The sequence below is a fragment of the Molothrus ater genome, chromosome 2 (assembly GCF_012460135.2).
Source record: "Molothrus ater isolate BHLD 08-10-18 breed brown headed cowbird chromosome 2, BPBGC_Mater_1.1, whole genome shotgun sequence".
NCBI classification, from domain to species: Eukaryota; Metazoa; Chordata; class Aves; order Passeriformes; family Icteridae; genus Molothrus; species Molothrus ater.
This window is the reverse complement of record NC_050479.2, coordinates 65,065,972-65,087,500: the sequence shown is the minus strand read 5'-3', so window position 1 is coordinate 65,087,500 and position 21,529 is coordinate 65,065,972. Positions and strand designations below refer to the sequence as shown.

The window sequence follows — 21,529 nt, the reverse complement described above, 5'->3', positions numbered from 1 at the left end:
GCTTGCAAACACAATCCTGGTATGTTCTTAGTTGTTGCAAAAAAGGTTTTATTTCAAGGAACACTTTACCACACTGTATCTATGCAGGCTGTCAGTACACACAAAATAGAGCAATAATTGGCAACTTGAACAGTGAAAATAATCAGTCCAGAATTAAAGTCATACAGCAAGAGCCCTTTCCTGGCACAGGCTCGATTTAAGGTGGTTTGCCTCAGAGCAGACATTTCCTTGGCTGTCTAAAAACGGTGCTCAAGTAAGCATGAAGGAACTCAGGACAAGTCACTCCCTTCAGAAATTCCAAGGCTGGGTCACAGCAGTTTGCTGCAATGCAGAACACAGACTCTATTCCTGAAGAGGAAAAAAATTAATAAAAACCAATTTTACATCCAGAGAAATATTTAAAAAATTGAATTTTAATCCTAACCAGTAGAGAGTTCCTTCACAAAATGCAGCTCAGTAAGATTCAGTAAGAACCAGAGAGTCCCATTCCAGACATAAGATCTTTACAACTAAACACTTCTTAACCTATTCACTTGTCTAACACTGATGGCAGTCTAACACTGATGGATGTTTGATGGGAGCATCAAACACTCTTCTCTGGTAAAGTGGCTGGACAACACCCAGTAACTACACTGCTTCAGGAGAAGAGCATTTAACACAGGGGATTTCACTACTTCTCACCTGTTTTCATTTGGAGAAACAAGGCTTGAGTCTCTTCAGCATCTCTGAGTTGCCCAGTGCTCAGACAGGAACCCCATACCCCATGACCATTCAACAAATATTTTTAGAAACAGAGGCACAAAGTGCTTACTTTCTGACAAAACAGTATTATTTGCTTTTGACTACAAGGTGACTTGAAGCAGTTCAAACTTTGATTGCTTGATGGGGAAATTAGGATTAAAACAGGATGTCGGACTCAGCACCTCAGTAAGGTTACAAAACACTTACTGACTTGGAACTGGTTTACATTCACATCCTGGGGAGAAAAGCCAATTTGCTCTTGATAAGATACCTGTATCTTTATTTTCTCCAACTCATCTGCAAATCTACAAAGAGCAAGTTATGGAAAGAATGACAAGCAGAATAAAATGAAAGATGGTAGAGACCTCTTCCACAGATTTCTTAAGTCAAGATATCAATATCCAAGATATCAATTTTAAGAGCAATTCAGAGTGAAGAATCATGAGAATTTAACAGGTTTCACAAAATAAAAAAATGTAAGAACACAATATTTTTTTCTAGATTTAATGTAATATGTAAGTTTGATTATTAAAATGTCAAAGAATTGAAGTTTTTAAAGTTTTTAACCTACAAATGAAATAGAATATTTCTAATGTCACTCCTTAGGAAGTAAATTTTATAATTTTGGACAGAATTATGCATCAAAAAGAAACAGCATAAAGCAAGATCAAGATCAGTAGAAGTATCTTAATAAAAAGAAGTTTATTCATTCATATTTTAGGTGAATATTCAAATAGTCATCAAAGCCTTTTTGCCATGACTGTAAACTTTTTATTTTAAAAAATTATGTTAAAAACCAATACAGTAATTTCCATTAATGTTCTAAAAAAGTTTGTTCACATCTTGAAAGAAAATACATTAGCAACATCTCCCAGCATCATCAATCTTTAAAAAAGTAAAACTCTAGGTGCAGAACATTTCTACAGTGTAGTATCTCTACATTTTAATTTAGTCACATGATTGAATATCATTCATGTCTATTGTCTCTAGACTATGATCAAGAGCATACCTTAAATAGAAGATATTCAATGATGTGTTACACATTGCCACAGATACTAACGTTATTAGCAGAGTGCACAACTCAATTTCACTAACAAAGCAAGACCTTTCTATATGCTGCATTGTAACAGTTAATTTAGCCATATGCCTTTAAAATCATGTATGTTTTCCAAGGAAAAATACTAAAAAAATCCATGGTCCAAATTCTGCTCCCACTTATATTCACAGGATAAGATAAGCACCATCAAGTTGTAGTTTATAGCAGAAAAGCATATAGAGAACCAGTTTGTTTGTGAGTATAAGGGAGAGAAGAACTTGCCCCATGTCTGTAAACATTCACATAAGTCTGCAGTCAAAAGTGCCAGATAGGCAGCCTATCCGCAGTACAATTATTTAATTCATTCAGAGGGGTGCTGGAGGCAAGGAGAATATTATGGAACCTTATTTTAGAGGCAAGTTAAAATGTTTTTGTGTACTTTGGAAAGACATATTGTCAGCTAGCTAAATCATACTCCAGTAAAACATAATCCACTTCTACCAAATACAGTACAGCATCATTTCCTATCTTTCTTGTTCAGACAAAGGAGTACTCAATTCAGCAGCAAGCCCATGACAGTATTTTGAAGCATAAGAAAAACCCCCACATACCTCTGACCTACCCTCCCCTTAACATACTGCTGATGCTAACAGGAGATCCTCATACATAGGAAGAAAACATCTGAAAAGACCATAAACTGACCTTGATTTGTACACACACAGGAAGTGTGCTTCTAGACAAAAGGTCGTCTACAGCTTTAATTGTCTAGTTTCAATCTAGATCTCAGTCTCTATTAACCACATATACCATACAAAACATAACAGGATAGGTGCTTATTCACACTATTAAGTATACTTGGTCTCCCTACTCAGCTTGACAGTCAATTGCCCTATTTACACAAACACCTGTTTGAATGTTCCTGATCCTGTAAAACACCAAACAGTGAACTCTTAAAATTAAAGGAGAGTCAAGGATGCTCAGCAATTCACAGGATCAGACCCTGAATCAAATTGAATGCAATTCACAAATTAAGTTTGACATCTGACACAGCCTCCTGGAAACATTTTACCCTCATGTTTTCCCTCTCTTTCCCCAGCTCAGACCATGCTCCCACTATCGCAGAGACAGCCTTCAAAGTGAATAGGATCAGGCTCTGTCAAGCAAACACTGCAGTCTTTAGAAATGCCTGGTATTTACTGCCATCCACTCTGGGGCAGACTTGTCTGCAATGAAAATGGTGTTCCTGGTGTTGATGGATAGTTAGCAAAACCTTCAGGCTGAGCTGTATAGTTGTCCAGAGCAGAAGCAGAATGCGCCTTTAAGGAAGATAAGAAGTTAGGAAACAGCACTGATAAAATCAAGGAAACAAAAATCTAAATTAAGCAAAATTTCAGCCACAATACCAGTCCTGCTCAAGCTAAAACAAGTGGATTATATTCTGAAGTGTGCAAAGAATAGAGATGAGCAAGGCATCTATACAAAGATGTTAATCTGTAGTGCAACTATTGCTCTGAAATACCAGAGAATGAAAAAAGCAGTTGGATTAAGGGGGAGAACAAAGAAATGTTAACGGCACCAGCTGATTTGGAAGGCACAGCTTAATCAGGAGCTGTAATATTTTAGTGACTCAACTTTCCTTCTCTTCATTGCTCAGGTAAATAAGTGTTAATTTTAGTGACTGGATCTTATAAAGAAGAACCATTACATTCCCTCAATGCAATCTGCATACATTTCTACAGAACAAATAGACTCCTGAGCTGCAAAAGCACGGTCTAGATGAAGTAACTTGCTTCTTCCGATCCCCTGATATTCAGAAGATATCTGACAATATGCTGCACTCTGAACAGTACTTAGACACATGTTCCATTTCAACAACTGATGTGTCACAGAAGAGAGAAAACATTAAGACACTCAGCTCTCTCTTTTAGTATTATGTAGAGAAGGTCAATTTTCTTACAAGAGTCTGTACAGAGGCTGTTTTTAACAAAAGACAAACGAAACATATGAACAAAGTCTGCTGACAGTTTCAGTTAACTTATGTGGGTTGGTGGGTGAAACAAGCTGTTTCATGGAAAAGAGATGATGAAATTACACATTATCCAAAGCTACTTCAAGCTTAAATTACAATTCTATTTGTGGGAACTATCAAGAGAAAGCCACAACCACAACAGACACAATTTCAAGACAATCTGATTACATGTGCAGAGGCACATAACTCACAACAAACAGTCCATAGAAATCTGTAAGTTACTCAAATGTCAGACTGGAACAGAGCACAAATTTTGCAGTGGTACGGTCAGCTCATTAGATTTAACACAAACCCAGCAAAAAAATTAATTTGCATTATCTTTTCTTTTATTTCTCCCCATTTTACAAAGAGTTTTAGATAATGTTTTAATCTCACTTATGAAGCATTGTACACTGGCCTTGAGTAAGAAGTTAGTACAAGTTGTTTTTTATCATCATCCTTTAAATCAGTTCTTACACAATTTAGGGGTTTTAATCATGTACTGATTTAAACTAATCCCAAGGAGTTAGCAGGCAAGTAGGTGCTCAAGAGATCACTGGATGCAGAACAGTACTAACAAATAGGCACATTACCTGTAGTAGTGCTGACTGTGCAGCTGCACTGTGCTGCAATTCCTGTAAGGAAGATTGTGCGGCGCTTTGGGGAAAGCCAGGGATACCAGGGAGAGATAAAAGACCAGGAAAAACTGCATTTCCTGGAGTCTGTAGTCCAGAAGTCAAGCTGAAAGAATGTGAAAATGAGGCTATTATTAGGAACATCTGCACCATGTTTTATTCTGTTTCCCTCTCTATAAGCTTATGTCTACATAAATTACAGCAGTTCTTTTTCTAAATCTCATAAAGGCCAGAATTTCTAAACTAAATTCCAGTCTTTACCCATCTAAAAATCATTCATACATACACAAACCAAGATTGTCTGGAACACACCTAAGGGCACTCAAAATGTTTTGTACCTCAACTGTGTTGACAGTTCACACACAAAGAAAACCCCTTTAAGACAAGATTTATGCTGATGACTTCCTTAAAATATCTAAGATATTGTCTGCTATTACCTGTGTGTGTTAATGGATGCCCAGGTGGAATCCATTCTTGTAAAAGCCTAGGAGGTGCCAAGTATCCTCATCTGGGAAATAAAATCACTGAGCACCTCACTGGATTAGACTGTCATAACAGGGACTATTGAGGCCAACCTATTTAGTCACTACCCTATCAGCTTCTGATGACAAGTGTAAATCTAGCAGTGAACTAACTTTTTTAAAATTATCTGCAATTAGTAACTATGAGTGAAAATTTTGTCTACACTCCTAAAATAAAATCAGTGTTTGCTGAAGAGAAAAAGAAATAGTTCTGACCTCCTCCAAAAACAGTAACATACCCAGCCTGTGCCACAAGTGCAGAGTTGAAGTTTGAGCTAAAGGCCGAGGCAAACCCTGGCAGGACCGGAGCTGGAGATGGGGCTGTGGCAGCTGCCGGCAACGGTGCAACTGCTGCTACTGCAGAAGATGCCTGGAGGCCGGGGAAAGAAGGGAGAGCAGGAGTGACAGAGGGTGTGTTAGAGACAGGAAAACCAGGGAAGGATGGGTTTGATGATCCCAGAGGTCCCTGGGCAACAGAAAAAAGGGAAGGGACAGCACTGGACAAGTTAAGCGAGAAGGGTGGAGCGGAGACGGTTGCGGAGGCGGCGAGTCCTGAGAGCACGGCGGCGGTGGAACTCACGTGGGGGGCGGGCACGGCTGTGGTGCTCGTAGCCGGAGTGGCCAGCAGAGACCCCGGGAGGGTGACGGGCGGGGTCAGTGCTGGGTTACCAGTAAAGGCAAAGTTACTGGTTAGAGATGTGAAAGGAGGAAGTCCATTGAACACGGGGGCAATGGGAGCAGAGGAGCCGTGTGGGGCGAGGGAAATGGAAGCCAGAGAACTGGAGTTGTTCAGAGGAGCACTCAAAGAGGAGAGCCCTGACAGCGCTGGGTTCAGGGAACTGGGCAAGCTGACGGGCACTGAAGCTGCTGAGGTGTATGCACGCCCGAGCCCTGAGAGTCCTAGAGTGCCATGAGAAGGGCTGGCTGAATGAGAAGGACCTTTGAAGGCCGACAGGGTAGGACTCATGGGTTCTGTTTTGACCAGAACTGGCATACTTGTGGCAGCTGGGGCTGATGAGAGCTGCTGGTCGGGATTAGTAGGACTTGTGCCATGCAAGAGGGAGGCTGATGAGCCACAGTTGACTGGCATAATCGATGGCGAAGTGGTTAAAGGTGACTGTGCAGGCAATGTGGGAGGAGTGGAACTAGAATTGGCTACAGATGGGGATGGAAGACCTGGAAAAATAGCCAGCCCAGGTGTGGAGGAACGCTGTGTGTTGGGGGTAGCTGATGGAGTGTAACATTTGTTGACAGTGGAAGTGGGAGTATCAGAGCTTTGATTAGCAAGAGCAGATAAAGAAGCAAGCTCACTTGTCACAGCAGAAGGTAAAGCAGATGAATTGATTAATGAAGTGTCATTTGATGTCAGAAATCCCTTTAAGACAGACAAAATTGGGTTAGGCAAGCTAAGCGAGCCAGGAATGGTGGTGGCAGGAGAATTAGCAATTGTAGATGGAACAGGACTAGAAATCCCTTGGGCATTGGGCGGCAAGGACAAAGGGAGGCCAGCAAAGACTGATGACAATGGAGCAGGATTATTAGCAGAAGCAACTGAAGAGGTTGCAGAGAAAGGGAGGCCAGCAAATGGTGTAGCAGCAGATGCAAAAGCTTCACTGGGTGCAGGTGTGGCACATGGAGTGGAAGAACCTTGTGGAGCGGGCATAGCAGCAGGGATAGAAGCCAGCCCAGAAAAAACTGAGGGGATAGGGGTAGAGGTTGCACTGTGAACAGATGTGACAGGAACACCGGGCAATGAAAGGGATTTGATGACAGTAGGGGTTGGGGTGGATGGCTGAGATGTATGGATGGAAGAGGAGACCTGTCCTGGGAAAACAGGAAGGACAGGGGTAGACATGTTCATCCCAGAGATGAGTGGAGTTGCAGGTGCTAATGGATGGCTTATTGCCTTGACAGGTGATGGGGTAGGGACTGGAGTAGCAGCAGGTGTTGAAGGATTAGAACCATGAGGAGTAAAGAGCTGATTCGCTTGTGCAGAAAAAGCTGCAAAGAAACAAAACCAGTAAGAATACTTGAAACTGTCAGAAAGGTTTGAAATCAACACAAAAACATTTTATACAGTATTTCAAAATATGATACACAAGCAATAGCTAACACACAATGTCTACATATAAACAATGAACAGCGGGGCCTATGAAAACAAACCAAAAAGGTACACACAAACACATCACACAAATCATACACCATGTGGGCTAACACTCCTTTTTAAAATGCTCTGTGACATCTGCTGCCTCTTCATGATCTCATGCAAAACAGTTAGAAACTCAAATACACTCTGTAAGAACATCTAAGTGATACAAGTAAACACCCTCCCTCTGGTCCCTAACATTTGGCAGTACCCAAACCAGATCTAATATTCCATCAGCATCAGATCACCTGGGCTCCTCTGCATCCACTCTCACTGAAGGTCAGAATTTCCTTCAGAACCAGTTAATTCAATGTATCATGATTTCAGAGAAGTTTAGTCAACAACTGAAGAAAGCTGATTTCAGGTGCTGGTAGTTTTCTTTCCTTCAAAATCAGGTCATTCTCTTCACTGTGTTTCCTTCAGATTTTGATTCTAAGAAGGTACACTTTGAAATTCATGTATCACACTACAGTATTAAACTAATATTGGCACTTGACTTTAGCAACAAGGATTTCTAGGAGTCTTTAGTCAGGTGTCTGTAATAAAGGCAACCACCTGCCACTAAAAGTGCCAGCTTGTGTCAATCCTACAAAGTAAGTTAGAGACATCAGTCAAGCTGCAAGAAAACAGGCAGGCACACTGTGAACGTGGAGGTTAATGGAAAGGAGCTGCATTTATGAACACTGGCATGTCATGACTCTCGATAAGCCTGCCTCTAGTCTCCTGTGAAACATGAATATGTTAATAAATCATTGCTCTCAAACAACCCTTGTGCTTTATTTTACTTTTGGAATAATCTGTTCAAATGCAAGCAAGACACTCATCCAACCAGTTAAACTCACCACCCAAAACTCTCTAGCAGCCTACATGTCTCTCTTGCCTGATTTCTACATATAATTCTACATACAAATCCAGAAAATTCTTTAAATCTTGGACCTAAGTTGATATGACAAACTTCAATTTAGTGTATGTTGAAACACTAAAATGTGTAAATCTGAAAAAAACCTATTTCCTTCTACATACTCTTTTCAAAAAAAAAACCAAAAACCCAGACTACCCAGCCCTGGATTCTGTTCTTTTCTCTCTGTTTATTTCCAAGCTAAAGACTCTCATAAAGATTACAGTTATTTAATCCTGACAGCCAAGGTAATCACAAATGAAATACAGCTGTACTAGAAGGCAGAGCTGAACTTTTCTTCCTAAGAGAATATTTCATTCCTTACACCGTATTCATTTACCTGCATAAACTAACTTCATAAAAATACATGCATACTTAAAGAGGGGTATACAAGAATTAAGTGATTCTTCAAAACATTTCTGTAGACCCACCCCTGGACACAGAGAAGGAAGGACAAAACACAACTTTTTTTTTTGGTCCCTAGGAATATTTACAGTAGCTAAACTTATCACAGTCATTTTATCTATTTGCAGTATTTGTTAATATGCCTGACTCAATGGTCAGTAAATTCTCAGTTTGTCAATTCTAATAACATTATCAAAACCTTTTTATAAGTAGTTCCTAATGAGATTTATTATTATGCTTTGTACTAAGCACCACACAAAAACAATTAAAAAATGCACAACTGTCTTGGTAAAAAGAACAGGATCTTACAGGGTAAGACAAAAGTGCAGGCAGACACAGTTGGATCTAACATTCTGGGATAAGACCTTCAAAAATTTCTAAATCTCTCTTGCATTCCTACCTTCTTATTGCAACTGATCTATGAAATTAAAATGTCAATGAGTTTTCCAACAGATGTCCAGAATTTTAAAAATTGCAAAGATTTACTGAAGTATTTAAGTGCACGAATATTGCAAAGGGTATTTTGATTTAGTTTTTAGCATTATTTCTCACATACTTATATAATGAAGAGTACAAAAAACTTTGATAAGCTAACACAAAAGAATGAATTTTAATGTTTCAGTGCTTTTAAGTACAAATGTCTGATGATTTTTTTTTCTCCACTCTCAAGAGGTTCTAATGCACATACTTAGTGGCTGCATACTCAGAAGCTTATGAAGATCCCACTAAACTTGTTGTTAACATTTTCTGAACAAGTAACAAAAATACAATGAACACAAAAATCCCCCTGTGGATTTGCAATTTACCTTGATTTTGGGAAGGTTTTGCCTGGCTGGAAAGGTCCTCATTTTCTAAACAGAGAACAACAGCTTGTTATTGAAAGGCAAATGAAACTCCAGCAGTGAATGATCCACTCCCAGCAATGAGCCAGGAAAAACAGCATGAATATTTTTAAAGATATGCATGCTTTACCTGATACCACTTGATTAGCAGTGTACGGTGGAGGAGCTGGTAAGCCTGGAGCTATGACATTGGCCATTGGAACTAAGCCAGCATTGTTGTAAGCACCTAAAATAACAAAGGCATTACACATCCCTGTTGTGAGAACAACCTGTATCTAGATGAACCAGTAAGCATCTTCACCTTTTAAAAAATATTTTCAAGACTGTAAGATATTCCTTCATCAAAAAGCTAGACCAGTTAACTATCCAGACTGGATGCTGGCTTTTGCCAATGTCTGCCTGAAGGGCATACATTGTGATCCAAATTTTACTAAGGGCAATTCTTAAGAGAATTTCTCTTAAGAGAATTTCTCTTAAGAGAGCCTGAAAAAGTCAGGTTTCAATTCCTTTCAGTTTCATTTTGCCTGAAAAAACTCAAAGGGGAGGAGTGATACAGTGTCAGCAGCATCACTGGTTCCTTTCCTATTCTTAATTAAAGGCTGTTGCAACTGCTTCTTCAGCATTAAAGCTGGACAAACAAAGGAGCCAAACACAGATCAATAACCATGACCGTTTAACATTAGCCAGAAAATTCTGAGAAAAAAACAATCCTTCTCAAATACTTAATCTAGTATACTTCAATATTTCTTTAAATGTTAAGAAATTCAAGCGGGTTAGCACAGTATTTTAATATAAAATTCTTACAGCAATTAATATATTAAATATACCTTTTTTCCTCTGTTATTTTTTGGAGCAACTGAAACTGTTGTATTGCTGTGGTACAGAGTTCTGATGAAACACATCTGAATTGAAATTGCAGGAACCACACATTTCACAGTGGCCCTGAATTAATAGTGTAAGAGCATAAAAACTCAGGCTTCATGGGAAAAGGTAGCACTTGAACAATACTGAAATTGCACTAATTTGTCATATAGAAGTCCTTTCTGATTTCATACTTTCATAGTAATTCCACCTGATGTTAAGATTTCTTGCACAATAACTCTCGCCTGAAAATCAGAAAAGCGACTAACAATCGCTGCATCACTCAGCAAGGAAATGTTCAAGAGGCAGAAAGCAACTCATCACCACTGACTGAAAACAATCACATTGAATAGTTTCACGTCAGCATCTGCAATCTCATTAAACACACACATACACGTATATACCAAATTTCACCACTTATGAGTTCTGTTATCACAAGAGTTTTCTTAAAACACATGTTGCAGCCTAGTAAGGCCCTGAAACCTCAAAAGCTCTTTCATATCCTAAAACTGTACTAATATTTCTATCCAATCACAGGCCAAATTTTGTGCTTTAAGGTACTTTAGATAGGATTTATTCAATATAAATTCGAGTTAGTCTGCAAGTTTCCCACACAGTTTCTTCAGAACAAGTAATTTCCTGGGCATAAATAATCAATCATTCTTATTTTAGCCACTAGTAGTGCCCATTTTTCTAAAATGGCTATAAAAAGACTTGCAGACATCAAGTTGATTAGATGACTCAGCTTACAGCATGCTTGCTAGGAGCTCTGCTTCACTTTCTTATCAACTCCCTGAAAAACTCCCTGAAATCCCCAACATCAGTGAAAAGCAAGTGCCCTAACCAGAGCACTCCTTGTTTTGCAGTACAGAATTTCAAGATTAGAAAATGCTTTCAGCTGCCTGCCAGACCTGCATCTGACTACTTTAAGTATTCTAAGCTTTCTTCCCAAGAAAGGGCAATTGCCTTGCCACCTCCCAAAAATGTCTCAAGTCTAACAATTGATGCAGCAGAGCAAAGAGAGGAGCTTATGAATAAAGGCTCAATCTTACTTAAGGCACTAAGAAATAGTGCCATTGCTAAAAATAGAGCAATGGCAGGAAAAAGCAATCACTATTTCCCCTCTGACACTGAAATCTACTTTTCTTTTAGGAAACTGTTTACTCTCCATTATGATGGACTGAAGGTAAAGTTGAAGGCAAGTGAGAAACAGATTACAGCCCTTCAGCAAGTTCCTATATAGTTCCACCTAATTCAGGGCCATGGCTGACCATATCCCAAGCTGGGTTCTACAGCAACAATTCAGACTTGTCAAACCAAAGCCCAAGCCTTGGCCAAATTACAACAAAGCCAAAGCCCTTGTCTTGTTTAACATGCACAATACCTCCCATAAAATTAAATATTTTGTCATCAGAACAGGATTGTGAAGTGTTCTTATGGATGTTGGAAAAAGAAGTCAATATATTCCTCTTTTTATCAATTCAGCTGTCATGAAAGAAAAGGTAGAAACCAGTACCTAGAGTATGCTCAGGGAGCAGCAGCCAATTTCAGATATGACCCTGGTCAGAGAAACCAACACTTGGCACATTGCTTAAAAGGCAAATGCATGAACAATAGCATCAAGCTAGAACACACAGAAACCTTACTTGGTGCAATAGTTGCATGTGGCCGACATGGTGGGATGGGGTATGGAACTGGTTTGTGTGGATTGTACGTTGATGGAGCCTACATAAACAAAAAACAAATGGAAAAAGCAAGAGTGAAAGCATTAGGTAATGTTTCTCAGACAACAAGCTAACATTCTACTACTACAGACAGACATTCTTTCTACAAATATAGGTGATATGAATTTTTTTCATAATATCCATAGTGACTGCAAGTATTTCACTCTTTCTGAAAAGAGTGAAACAAACATCACTAGTATACCTTTAGATTTTAATAGAAAACTGAGCACAAGTGGGAAAGGGAGCTCCTTTCTGCCTTGCAGTTCTCATATTCTGCAGTCTTGGACTGACTTCTCATTTTAGAGGTTTAGCACATTTAAAACTAGCAAATATTTCTGAAAATACCTATGTTTTTAAAATAATACAGCTTTGTGGGAAACATCTCATAATAGAAGTGATAATAAAACATTTGGACAATACTTCCAAGTAGTAACAGGTTCACTGAAAGTTTGTCCCACATGCTCAAAGATTTTGAAATACAGATCAGCTGTTGTTAAGAAACAAGAACCTCTAAGGCACTGCTGTAATTCAAGTTTCAAAGATGGAGGCTTTCATGAGCAATTTTCTGTGCTCATGTGAGAAATCCTCAGAGAGAAACTCATGATGGATTACCAAAAATGCTTTTAGTTTTCTCTTCTGCTACTGTAATTTTAATTCTGTCTTCAAGTGCACATACATTGTATCCAGAAGAGAATATTCCCCCCCTACAGATAAAAAAACAGAGGTCATTTTCAAGTTAAATAAAAATATACTAGGTCATATTCATTACAGGAATTTAGTTTCAATTAAATTGCTACTCTACAGTCTTCTTGCAACATAACAGCATTTTGGGGATTTTTAAAGTGTCATTTATTTATTAATTTTTAGACATACTGGTTTGGATGGTCCAAGTATACGGGCTGCTATTCCCTTTCCCTCATTAGTACATTCTTCTGTGTCCTTTTTGATAGGGGTTCCCTGAAATAAAAGAAAATTAAACCAAGCATTAATTTAGAAGCAAACCTTGCTGTACAATTTTGCCATATTTTTTTTTTTTCTGAACTACATTTGAGTTCTTGAACATTCTTAAAGTAACCATGTTTGTCAGGGAAAAAAAAAATCAAGCCAACTAACTGTTTTAGGCTTGTAAAGTAAGAGCATTCCAATAGCTTGGTTTGTAACACTGAGCTTTTGTAAAGAGAGGCATTTTAAACAGTGCATGTTGATGATAGAAATCTGGATTTTGACTTGTGGATATGATAACATTAATTTAATTTGGCTGTCCCTTAGGTGTTCACAGGAAATGCTTAACATGCTTAAGACCTACACTAAGATTAGCAGTAGTACTGTAGTGACCTTATTAGGTCACTTTATCAACCTACCAGCAAGCCTCTTGACACCTCTCCTGATTCTGCCAAATACTGCTGGAGTTACAATGTTTTCCTGATATGAACAATTTATTTATGACATTGTTCAGGTAATGTTTACCTGAAGCAGCAGACAAAGAATGAGCAAATAAAAATAATGCAAGTTTCCTGTAAATGTGGAATGGAGTAAAACAAACAAACAAACCAACAAATCCAACAAATGCACTTTGGTTTTGATTCCACTCCTCCTTCCACATATATGAATTCTGGGTTTGGTTATACTACAATAAATCTTAAATCAAAGTTCATTTGTGAAAAACAAAAGCATAGGATCATGCTTACTGGAAAAATTCCATTTATGCGGCTTGGTTTGCCCTTGGGATAAGGATTGCCAGGAATCATGCCACAGGATGATATCATAGCATGAGGAGCCTTACAACCTGTTTTTGAAGCCTGCAAAATAATCAAGAAAGAACATTATTTGCTATCAAATTCAATGCTCTAAAGAAACTAGTTACTACTTCACGACATTTACACTGCATGAATCAACCTACATGGAACAACTGAAGTCTGTGTCTCAAGTCTTATTCCAAATAATCCAAATAGTGTAAACTTCTGTCAAAGTCCCCTTCTGCTTACACTGACGTTGGACTTAAGCACTTGGTGCTCTCTAAAACAAACTGTTTCCTCCAGCATTGATTCCAATTCTGTGTCTCTTTTTCCTAATGTCTGACAAAAACTTCTTCTGTTGCACATGCTCTTACCTTTTTGCAATTGCTTGTTTCAGCTTGTCTTACACCAGCAGCTCCCAGAAGTCCTGATGCTAAACCCTGAGCCCACAATGACACAATCTTAACAGAACCAAGGATATTAGTTTATGATTACCTGTTCGAGAATTCGTCTGCATCTTTTCTTCTCTGACATATTAATTCTGAACAGATCTTCAATCAGGCGATAATTCTGAGCATCAACAATGTTGCTGCAAAGACAGTGACAGACAATTACTGCCATTCCATCTGCATAAGCTGAAAATGCTGAAAAGTCACCCATGGTTAGACACTACCCAAAAGCATATTAAAAAAACATAACTAGTTCAGATCATAATATTACTATTATAAAAAATCCTAGGCTTAAATATGGACTTCATACCTGTAAGTAAAACAATATATTAGAACTAAATATCAATACAGAATAATGGATGATGATGGCTAAACTTTATTTCAAGACTAAGTATGTAGAATAAATGAATTTTGCATCACAACAGTGATGCCTTGAGACTTAAGGCATCAACAGTTCACCAGAAAGCTTTAATTGCTACTAACACACAATTCCTAGCACAGCAGAAAGCCAGCAGCTACTCAATTTGCCACAATTTCTTGTCAGTCTGGTGGAAAAACAAGTTCTCATCTAATTTCATTTAGAATTAAAAAGATCATTTCTGTTAAATCTCTGTAAGTTCTGCAGAGCTAGTGGAAGCCTTAATATAGTTCCAAAAGGTACTCCTCCTCTCTCTTCTTCCCCAAACAACACTAGACACACCAGAGAACAAAGTATGTGACTACTAGGAGACCAATGCCTGCTTCTACCCACCTTATTCAAAATTCTGACCGATTTTTTACCAGCACTTCTCTGTCAAATATTATCCATGCCATCCAAACTACTGGAAATACAGCACCAAAAAGGAGGAGTCCTCAAAGGAGGATATTACACAGAAATTAAATCAGCAGAACATTGAATGAAGCCATGAAAAACACTTCTAAGAACAGTATTAAAATGTGAATGAGCTTTCAGCTTTGTTCAATATTTCTGATAAATGAAGTAAGCAGCACATAGATTTGGGTTAGGATTTGTAATCGTGACTCTCTTACTTTGCTCTAGTACTATAGAAATTCAACACCTAAGAAGTTATTGTGCTTTTGCCCCACATCAGCTGAAGCGTAAAAATTGAACAGTCCAAGAGCTCCAGTCTCATTACGAGAAGGTAACATGTTAGTTTTGTGTGTCACTAACTAACTTTCCTTTGGCTACTCTGTTTTGGTTTGGTCTGAAATAGACTAGGAGCATTGACATGGCTTCCTTAAGCTCAACTCCTAAAGCAAAATCGTGTCTGTATCCTCAGTCTTAACTGTTTTATGAATATTTGTACCATGAATTTATATGCCCCAGGAAGATCAAGCAGGTGGTAGTACAGCATTCACAGGGAAGACACATATGCTTAAAGCAAAAACCTCTAAATAATCAAAAAAGAACAATACTTTATAAAATAAATCCCCTGAACCAAGCAGAAGATTTACATTTTAAATATGTGTAATAGATCCTTTGAAGCAACTCTATTCACTAGGAATATTCCAACTTTCTCTGTAAATAAAAATTTAGAATATCTGTTTTTTATACACAGTAGATTTGTCAGTTTAAGAGTACCATTTCCTTAATTCATCTCTACATATGTAATACTTAGAGGACTTTTCAAAAAAGGGTCAATTCCCAGAATTTCCTGGTCTCAAGTCTTCCAGACTTCAGTGAGCAGAGAAACAAGCTTAAGGCCCTCTTTGTTCTCTACAACATTTGAAGACCACAGTAAAAACACCACCAAAAGTGCCAGTCTTTCAGCAGGCAGGTCACACAGCAGCAAGAACTATGGAATTTTCCACAATCATAGAATCATTGGTTGGAAGGACCTTGAATATCATCTAGCTCCAAAGCCCCTTCAGGTGAGCAGAGGGACCTTTTACTCAGATCCTCATCCAGCCTGGCCTTGCTCAGAGCCCCATCCAGCCTGGCCTTGAACATTCCCAGGGACAGAAAACTCTCCAGACAACCTGTGCTAGTGCTTCACCATCCTCACAGCAAAGAATTTTTTCCTAATATCACTTTAAACCTACTCTTCCAGTGTGAAGCCATTCCCCTTGTCCTGTCACTATACTCCAGCTCTCTTGCAGGCTCCCTTCAGGTACCAAAAGGCTGCAATTTGGTCACCCAAACTCATTCCAGGCTGAACAAACCCAATTCTCTCAGTCTTATGTCTACTTTTACAACATCTGCTTCTAATTATTACTTTAAACAGCCCCATCAGTAATGGATTTCTGCTTTACCTTAACCAGGCACAGTGCTTCCTTCTGGGAGATCTAAAGTTTTACATCCTCAAACATGAGCTAAACCAATACAAGTTAAGGAACACAGCAGAAGAGATACTTACGAAGCTAAGATTTCAAGGGCAATAAGTTTATCCTTACTGAAGGTGAAGCAGTTGAGAATATTAACCATTTTTGATGCTGGAACTGCCACTATTTTCTGATAGAGAAAGGAAAAAAGTGTGTATAAAATAAAACAGCACCAGTATTTTAAACTCAGAATACAATTCAGTAACAGCTTCATATGGTATATTTCAGTAAACTTTTAATAGGCTCTCCCTCCCATTGGGAAGGAAACTCTATATGCTAAATTATGAACAAGCACCTCCAAAAAGCACTCACCAAAAGCAAAGAAATCAGGAGAGTTAACAAGAGTTAGAAAGGGTTACATCTCCTTCTGTGATACACAGGAAAGTAAAAGTCACTTCAGTCAGAAAAGATACCCCACCTAAAAATATGAAGTTTCATAGCTTGGTACCACTGAAGGAGATGAAGAAGAAACTTTGAAGATTTTGAAGGGTATATTGACTCATCAGTTGAAAAGTAGGTGTCATAAAATTAAAATGACATTAAGAGAGCAAATTTATTCCACAAGATCATGTCACAAGAACTTACATGTTGTAAAGCCTTTATTGCCTTAAGCTGTGGTTCTGCCCAGGAGAAGTATCTCAGTAATTCAACAACCTGCAACAGTAAGGCCTTCCATTAATCTTTCAGATATATTAAAAATGTATGCTAACAGCAACAATATGACCTTTCCACTTTTGCAGCCACATTGGTGTACTGCTACAAAACATCTGTCTGTGATGGCTGATTGTCGGTGCCTACCAGCATCTAATCTTCTATTTATTTCTAAGTAAGCACCTAAAAATTCTATTTTATGAGATGAAGATTTTCCATGGAAATATTTAAAACACTTACTTTTTGGCATATATTTACATATATGAATAACAATACCACTGTATTAGAATAAGTAAAAAAAATCAAGTATCAAGTATTAAATCAAGTATCTCTGAAAAAGCTTATCAACTATCAGGATCCCAAACAGTATAGTCCCAAACATACACCAAAAAAACCCAGCAGGAAAAGAAAGAGGAAAAAGAAAATCTACATATTATCATATTATACATTATGTCTATTTAGACAATACACACAAAACAATTCTAAATTCCATTATGATAAATTTATACAACTTTCCAGACACAAAAAGAATGAAAATGCAGTGATTTTGATGACAAAGCAACTTGGAACTCTTTTTAATAGTGTCATGCTAATATAATAACAAGTAATTAAATCTCCTCAATAAATATGAAAAGCTAATATGATCAGCCTCAGTATGACTGAAGACAATCACAGTGTATTACTGAATACACAAAAACAATAGCTCCCATTAAACCCATAAGAGCGCTGACTTTACCTGTTCACTAGAAAAGTATCCATGAACATATTCAATAGCTTTTAATTTGTACTCAGTCAACACAGCCTAAAAGATACAGAAAAAAAAAGATGCATAATTAGTGACTGAAAAATTATAATTATAGCACAACCATCTGCTAATCTATTAATCTAAAATCTGTCCCTACAAAGTGACATTTGTATTAATTATATTGCAGCATTTTGAAGTAACAGTGCTCTTCTTAGGTAACTGAGAACAGTGAAAAACAGGAAGATGTGATTTAATTCTTCTGTCAAAATAATACTCATTTTTTTATTTACTTGATTTTGCTTTTTTGTTGTTGCTTAGAACTGTGCTGAGAGAATATCATCATTCTTCTTTTTCCTCCAATGATTTACATCAACTTAAAGAAGATAATTGCTGATTATTAACAGTTGATTATTGATAACAGTTGATTATTCAGGCAATTTCATTGCATGGCCCCTGTAAAGTAACTGGCAAAGTATTTTACTTCAGTCAATTTATGAAGAAATTGGATAACGAGTCTATACAGATAGAATTAATTACACAACAAAGCTTGCTCCAGAGATGGATACTGTCTTATCATTCTCCTTATACATTCCAAATTTTAACAGGCAGTCATACCAAACAAACAAAGCACAGTACTTTAATGCAGCACTGGCCTTTTGACTTTGTGGCAAGACAGCTGTGTTGATAACCACGTGAGCTGTCTAACAGCCAGGACTTCCTCCCTCCCCTGTACCCAGCCCTCTGTGACAGGTACAACATGTAAAGAAGACAGCTAACAGCTGAATTACTGCCCCAAGCCGGTGAAAACACCTTTTTTCCATGGTTTCCAAGTCCCTCCTGTAATGCCAGATCTCGTGTATTCTCAAACCACCTTTAGCTTTACCCACACACCCACTTCTATTTTTCTCCCAACAACCCTCTTCCTTTCTGTACCTCATTAAGAGACAAACTACCAGACACACTGAAGTCAAAGGGGCAGAAAGAATTTCTGCCTTTATGCCCATTTCTTCCTCTATTCCTTCCTCCTCTTCATGTGTTTTGGAAAAAAACAGGCTATGTATTTTTTTTACTGAAACAAATGTTACTTTCCCTTCTTAAATTAACAACTGAATGACTTTATAACAAGAGTACAAACAGAAAGCACTGCTATACATATTTATGGAAGGAACAAGCAAACAAACCCCCCAAAGTTTATTTTGTTAGTACTTGTAAATACACACAGGGAAAAAGAGAAGTAAGCTACACATGAAGACATTTAAATAATTGTTCCTGCTAACTAACTGTAGGACTGAAAATGGAACATGCCAACACAACAAACTTGTAAATCACATAATAAAGAAGGTTCTACCACAGAGCTAGAAATGAAGCTTAAACAAAAACATAGCAGCAAAGACAAAACCAGCATTTGGATAATGAACATTACACCACAACAGCACAACTATTATTAACACAGCACAGCACTGATCCTTAGATCAACAGCAAGTTGGACTACAGGAATCCAAGCAGATAGCATAGAGGAAACATAAGTGCCTAAAATCACATGCCTAAACCCTTTTGTCTGAAGTCTTTAGTAATCACAGAGCGTATTCTGAAGGACTGCACTGCAGTAATATAACTGAAACATTACTCCCTCCCACCATCAATCATCAAAGAAAGCATTCATGTGCTAGTCATTCCTTGACTTTTTTTTTTGTGGTTCCCAGATTTTCCACACAAACTCCTAAGTTGGGAGGAAAGTCCACACCCTGACATATCTTAGACTTTGATGTTTTTAGCTATTTTATGAAAGAGACCTTTGGACCACGAAAATGTATGCAAAAACGTAGTTGTGATAAGAAAGACACCCCTGGGGTTTCTGTTGAACAGTTTTATACCTCGATATGTTGCAAAATAATAATACTGCAATTGCAGCCATCACTGCCTCATGCCGAAGAGAAACCGAACTGAAACTCAACTCCAGAACCTGAGTCACAATAAAGGAAATTTACCTCTCCTAGACAAACCAACACAACAAAAAATTCTACTTAATACAAAAATGCTATGGGGATCAGTGTTGCGCCATGAGGAAATGTCATTGGAAACAAGCCCTTCACTTGTCACACCAAGAACCTTCAGCAGGTAAACTGTTCTACTGTGACACTGGAATAACCTCTGCTTAACTGCAACAAAATACATTGTCACAGGTTTCTGCTTCCCAGGCAAGACAAGAAACATTAATCTCAAAGGTTCTGATTTTTCCTCTCCTTTTCTCCTTCTAGCATTCAGGGAAGTGTGCCAAGCACTAACCTCAAGCTTTCCTCTTAAAATCAGTCCCCTGTGCAGAGAGAAACCAGAGGCCTGCCAGACACGAGGAAGCCCAGGTTTGTATTGTATCTCTGCTCCCCACAACCTGCAGTATTTCGTTCAGAGAGTTTTTAAACAGAAGATGAAGAAGCACAGCTCAGAGCAATCATCAAAACACAGGATTGACATCCCAGAGAAAGAAGGTGTGCACACAGTCACACCTGAGCTGTGGGAGATGTGATTTCCAAAAAGGACAGCTCAAAAAGAATGCAGCTCAGAAATCAGTGTTCCACATCCTATTTGTGCATTGTACCTCCTAAACCAGCGCATCAAAGGAGAGTACTTGACACTGTCTCCGGACAGGCCAAGCAACCGCAGCCCTTCCCCCCAAAAAGACATGCTTTTTGGTTTTTCTCCCTCATTTTCCTTGAAAGTAAAAATGCTGCAGCAACTTTATCCAAGTGCTAATTTCTAATGAGGGCTCAAGATCATCCAACCAACCATGCCTGCTATGAGCAGGGACACCTCCCACTAGACCAGGTTGCTCAAGCCTTTTCTAACGTGGCTTAAAAGACGGCCAGGATTGGGGCATCCCTGGGCAACCTGTTCCCCTGCCTCACCACCTCCACAGTAAAGAATTTCTTGTTAATAGCTAAGCTAAATGTCCCCCTCCTTTCGATTTGCAGTCAGTACTCCTTGCCCTATAGTCCATCACCAAATGATTAAACTAACATGCAAAAAGAGAATTTACCTTCCTAATTTCATCCAGCACGGTTTCAAATGATTTCTTATCCATCTTGATTACTGCCGACACTTAAACGTGGAGGAAATAACAGTAGCGATAAAAAATGTCTTTGAGCATACAGAAAAAAAATTATTTAAAAAAATAAATAAATAAAAAACGCCGGGCACGGAAGGCGGCCGGGGCTGTCCTCGGCCCCGGGGATGGAGCGCTGCCGCTTCTGCAGTGGCGGACACGGAGACAAAGGCGCCCTCCGGGAGCCGCCCGGTGCTCCCGCTCCCCGTGCGCCCCGCGGGCGCTCCGGCGGGCACAGGGGTCGCGGCGGCGGCGGGAAGGGAAAGGAAGAGAAGGGAAGGGAAGGGCGGCAGCGGTGGCCGCCCCGCTCAGCACGCGGCACCGCGGCCCGGCCGGCCCGGGGCGCCCCCGCAGAGCATCGTTGGCGGCACCGCCGCCCTGCGATCCCGGCGGGCAGAGCCGGGGCCGACGCGGGCGGCCCCCGGGGCAGGCGGGCTAGGGAGGCCCGGGAGCGGCGTGAGCCCACAGACTGCGCACCCCCTCCGCCGGTCCCGCCTCCCTGCGGTCGCACCCTTACGGCATCACAGCGCCGAGCGAAGGCCCTTTTCCACGCTGGGTGGCGACAGCGATGCCTGCGCAGGAGCTACGGAAATTCGGGGCGGCCTCGCCCCTCGCCTAGCTCCCGGGGCGGCTCCGGAGCGCTGAGCGCTGCCCCGGGGCATCACAGCGCCCGCCCCGCGCCGCCGCCCCCAGTCTCGGTGCCGGTCCC

At 39.4% G+C, this 21,529-nt stretch overlaps 1 protein-coding gene across 2 annotated transcripts; it reads right to left on the bottom strand.

Moving 5' to 3' along the window:
* Positions 1 to 21,475, bottom strand: PROSER1 (proline and serine rich 1). 2 transcript variants are annotated; one of them, XM_036382945.2, is made up of 13 exons: positions 20,755 to 21,475; positions 17,712 to 17,777; positions 16,910 to 16,978; positions 16,360 to 16,454; positions 14,049 to 14,142; positions 13,506 to 13,616; positions 12,691 to 12,774; positions 11,740 to 11,818; positions 9,363 to 9,458; positions 9,197 to 9,241; positions 5,181 to 6,942; positions 4,379 to 4,526; positions 1 to 348 (listed from the first exon to the last, which is right to left on the bottom strand). In XM_036382945.2, the coding sequence occupies exons 1-13, from the start codon at positions 20,797 to 20,799 to the stop codon at positions 343 to 345; spliced, it is 2,700 nt and encodes an 899-aa protein (XP_036238838.1). In that variant the 5' UTR covers positions 20,800 to 21,475; the 3' UTR covers positions 1 to 342. The 2 variants fall into 2 exon arrangements, with proteins under 2 accessions (XP_036238838.1, XP_036238829.1); XM_036382936.2 differs by lacking the exon at positions 1 to 348 and adding an exon at positions 1,425 to 3,093 and having other exon boundaries at positions 20,755 to 21,474.
* Between the last annotated feature and the right edge of the window lie 54 nt (positions 21,476 to 21,529).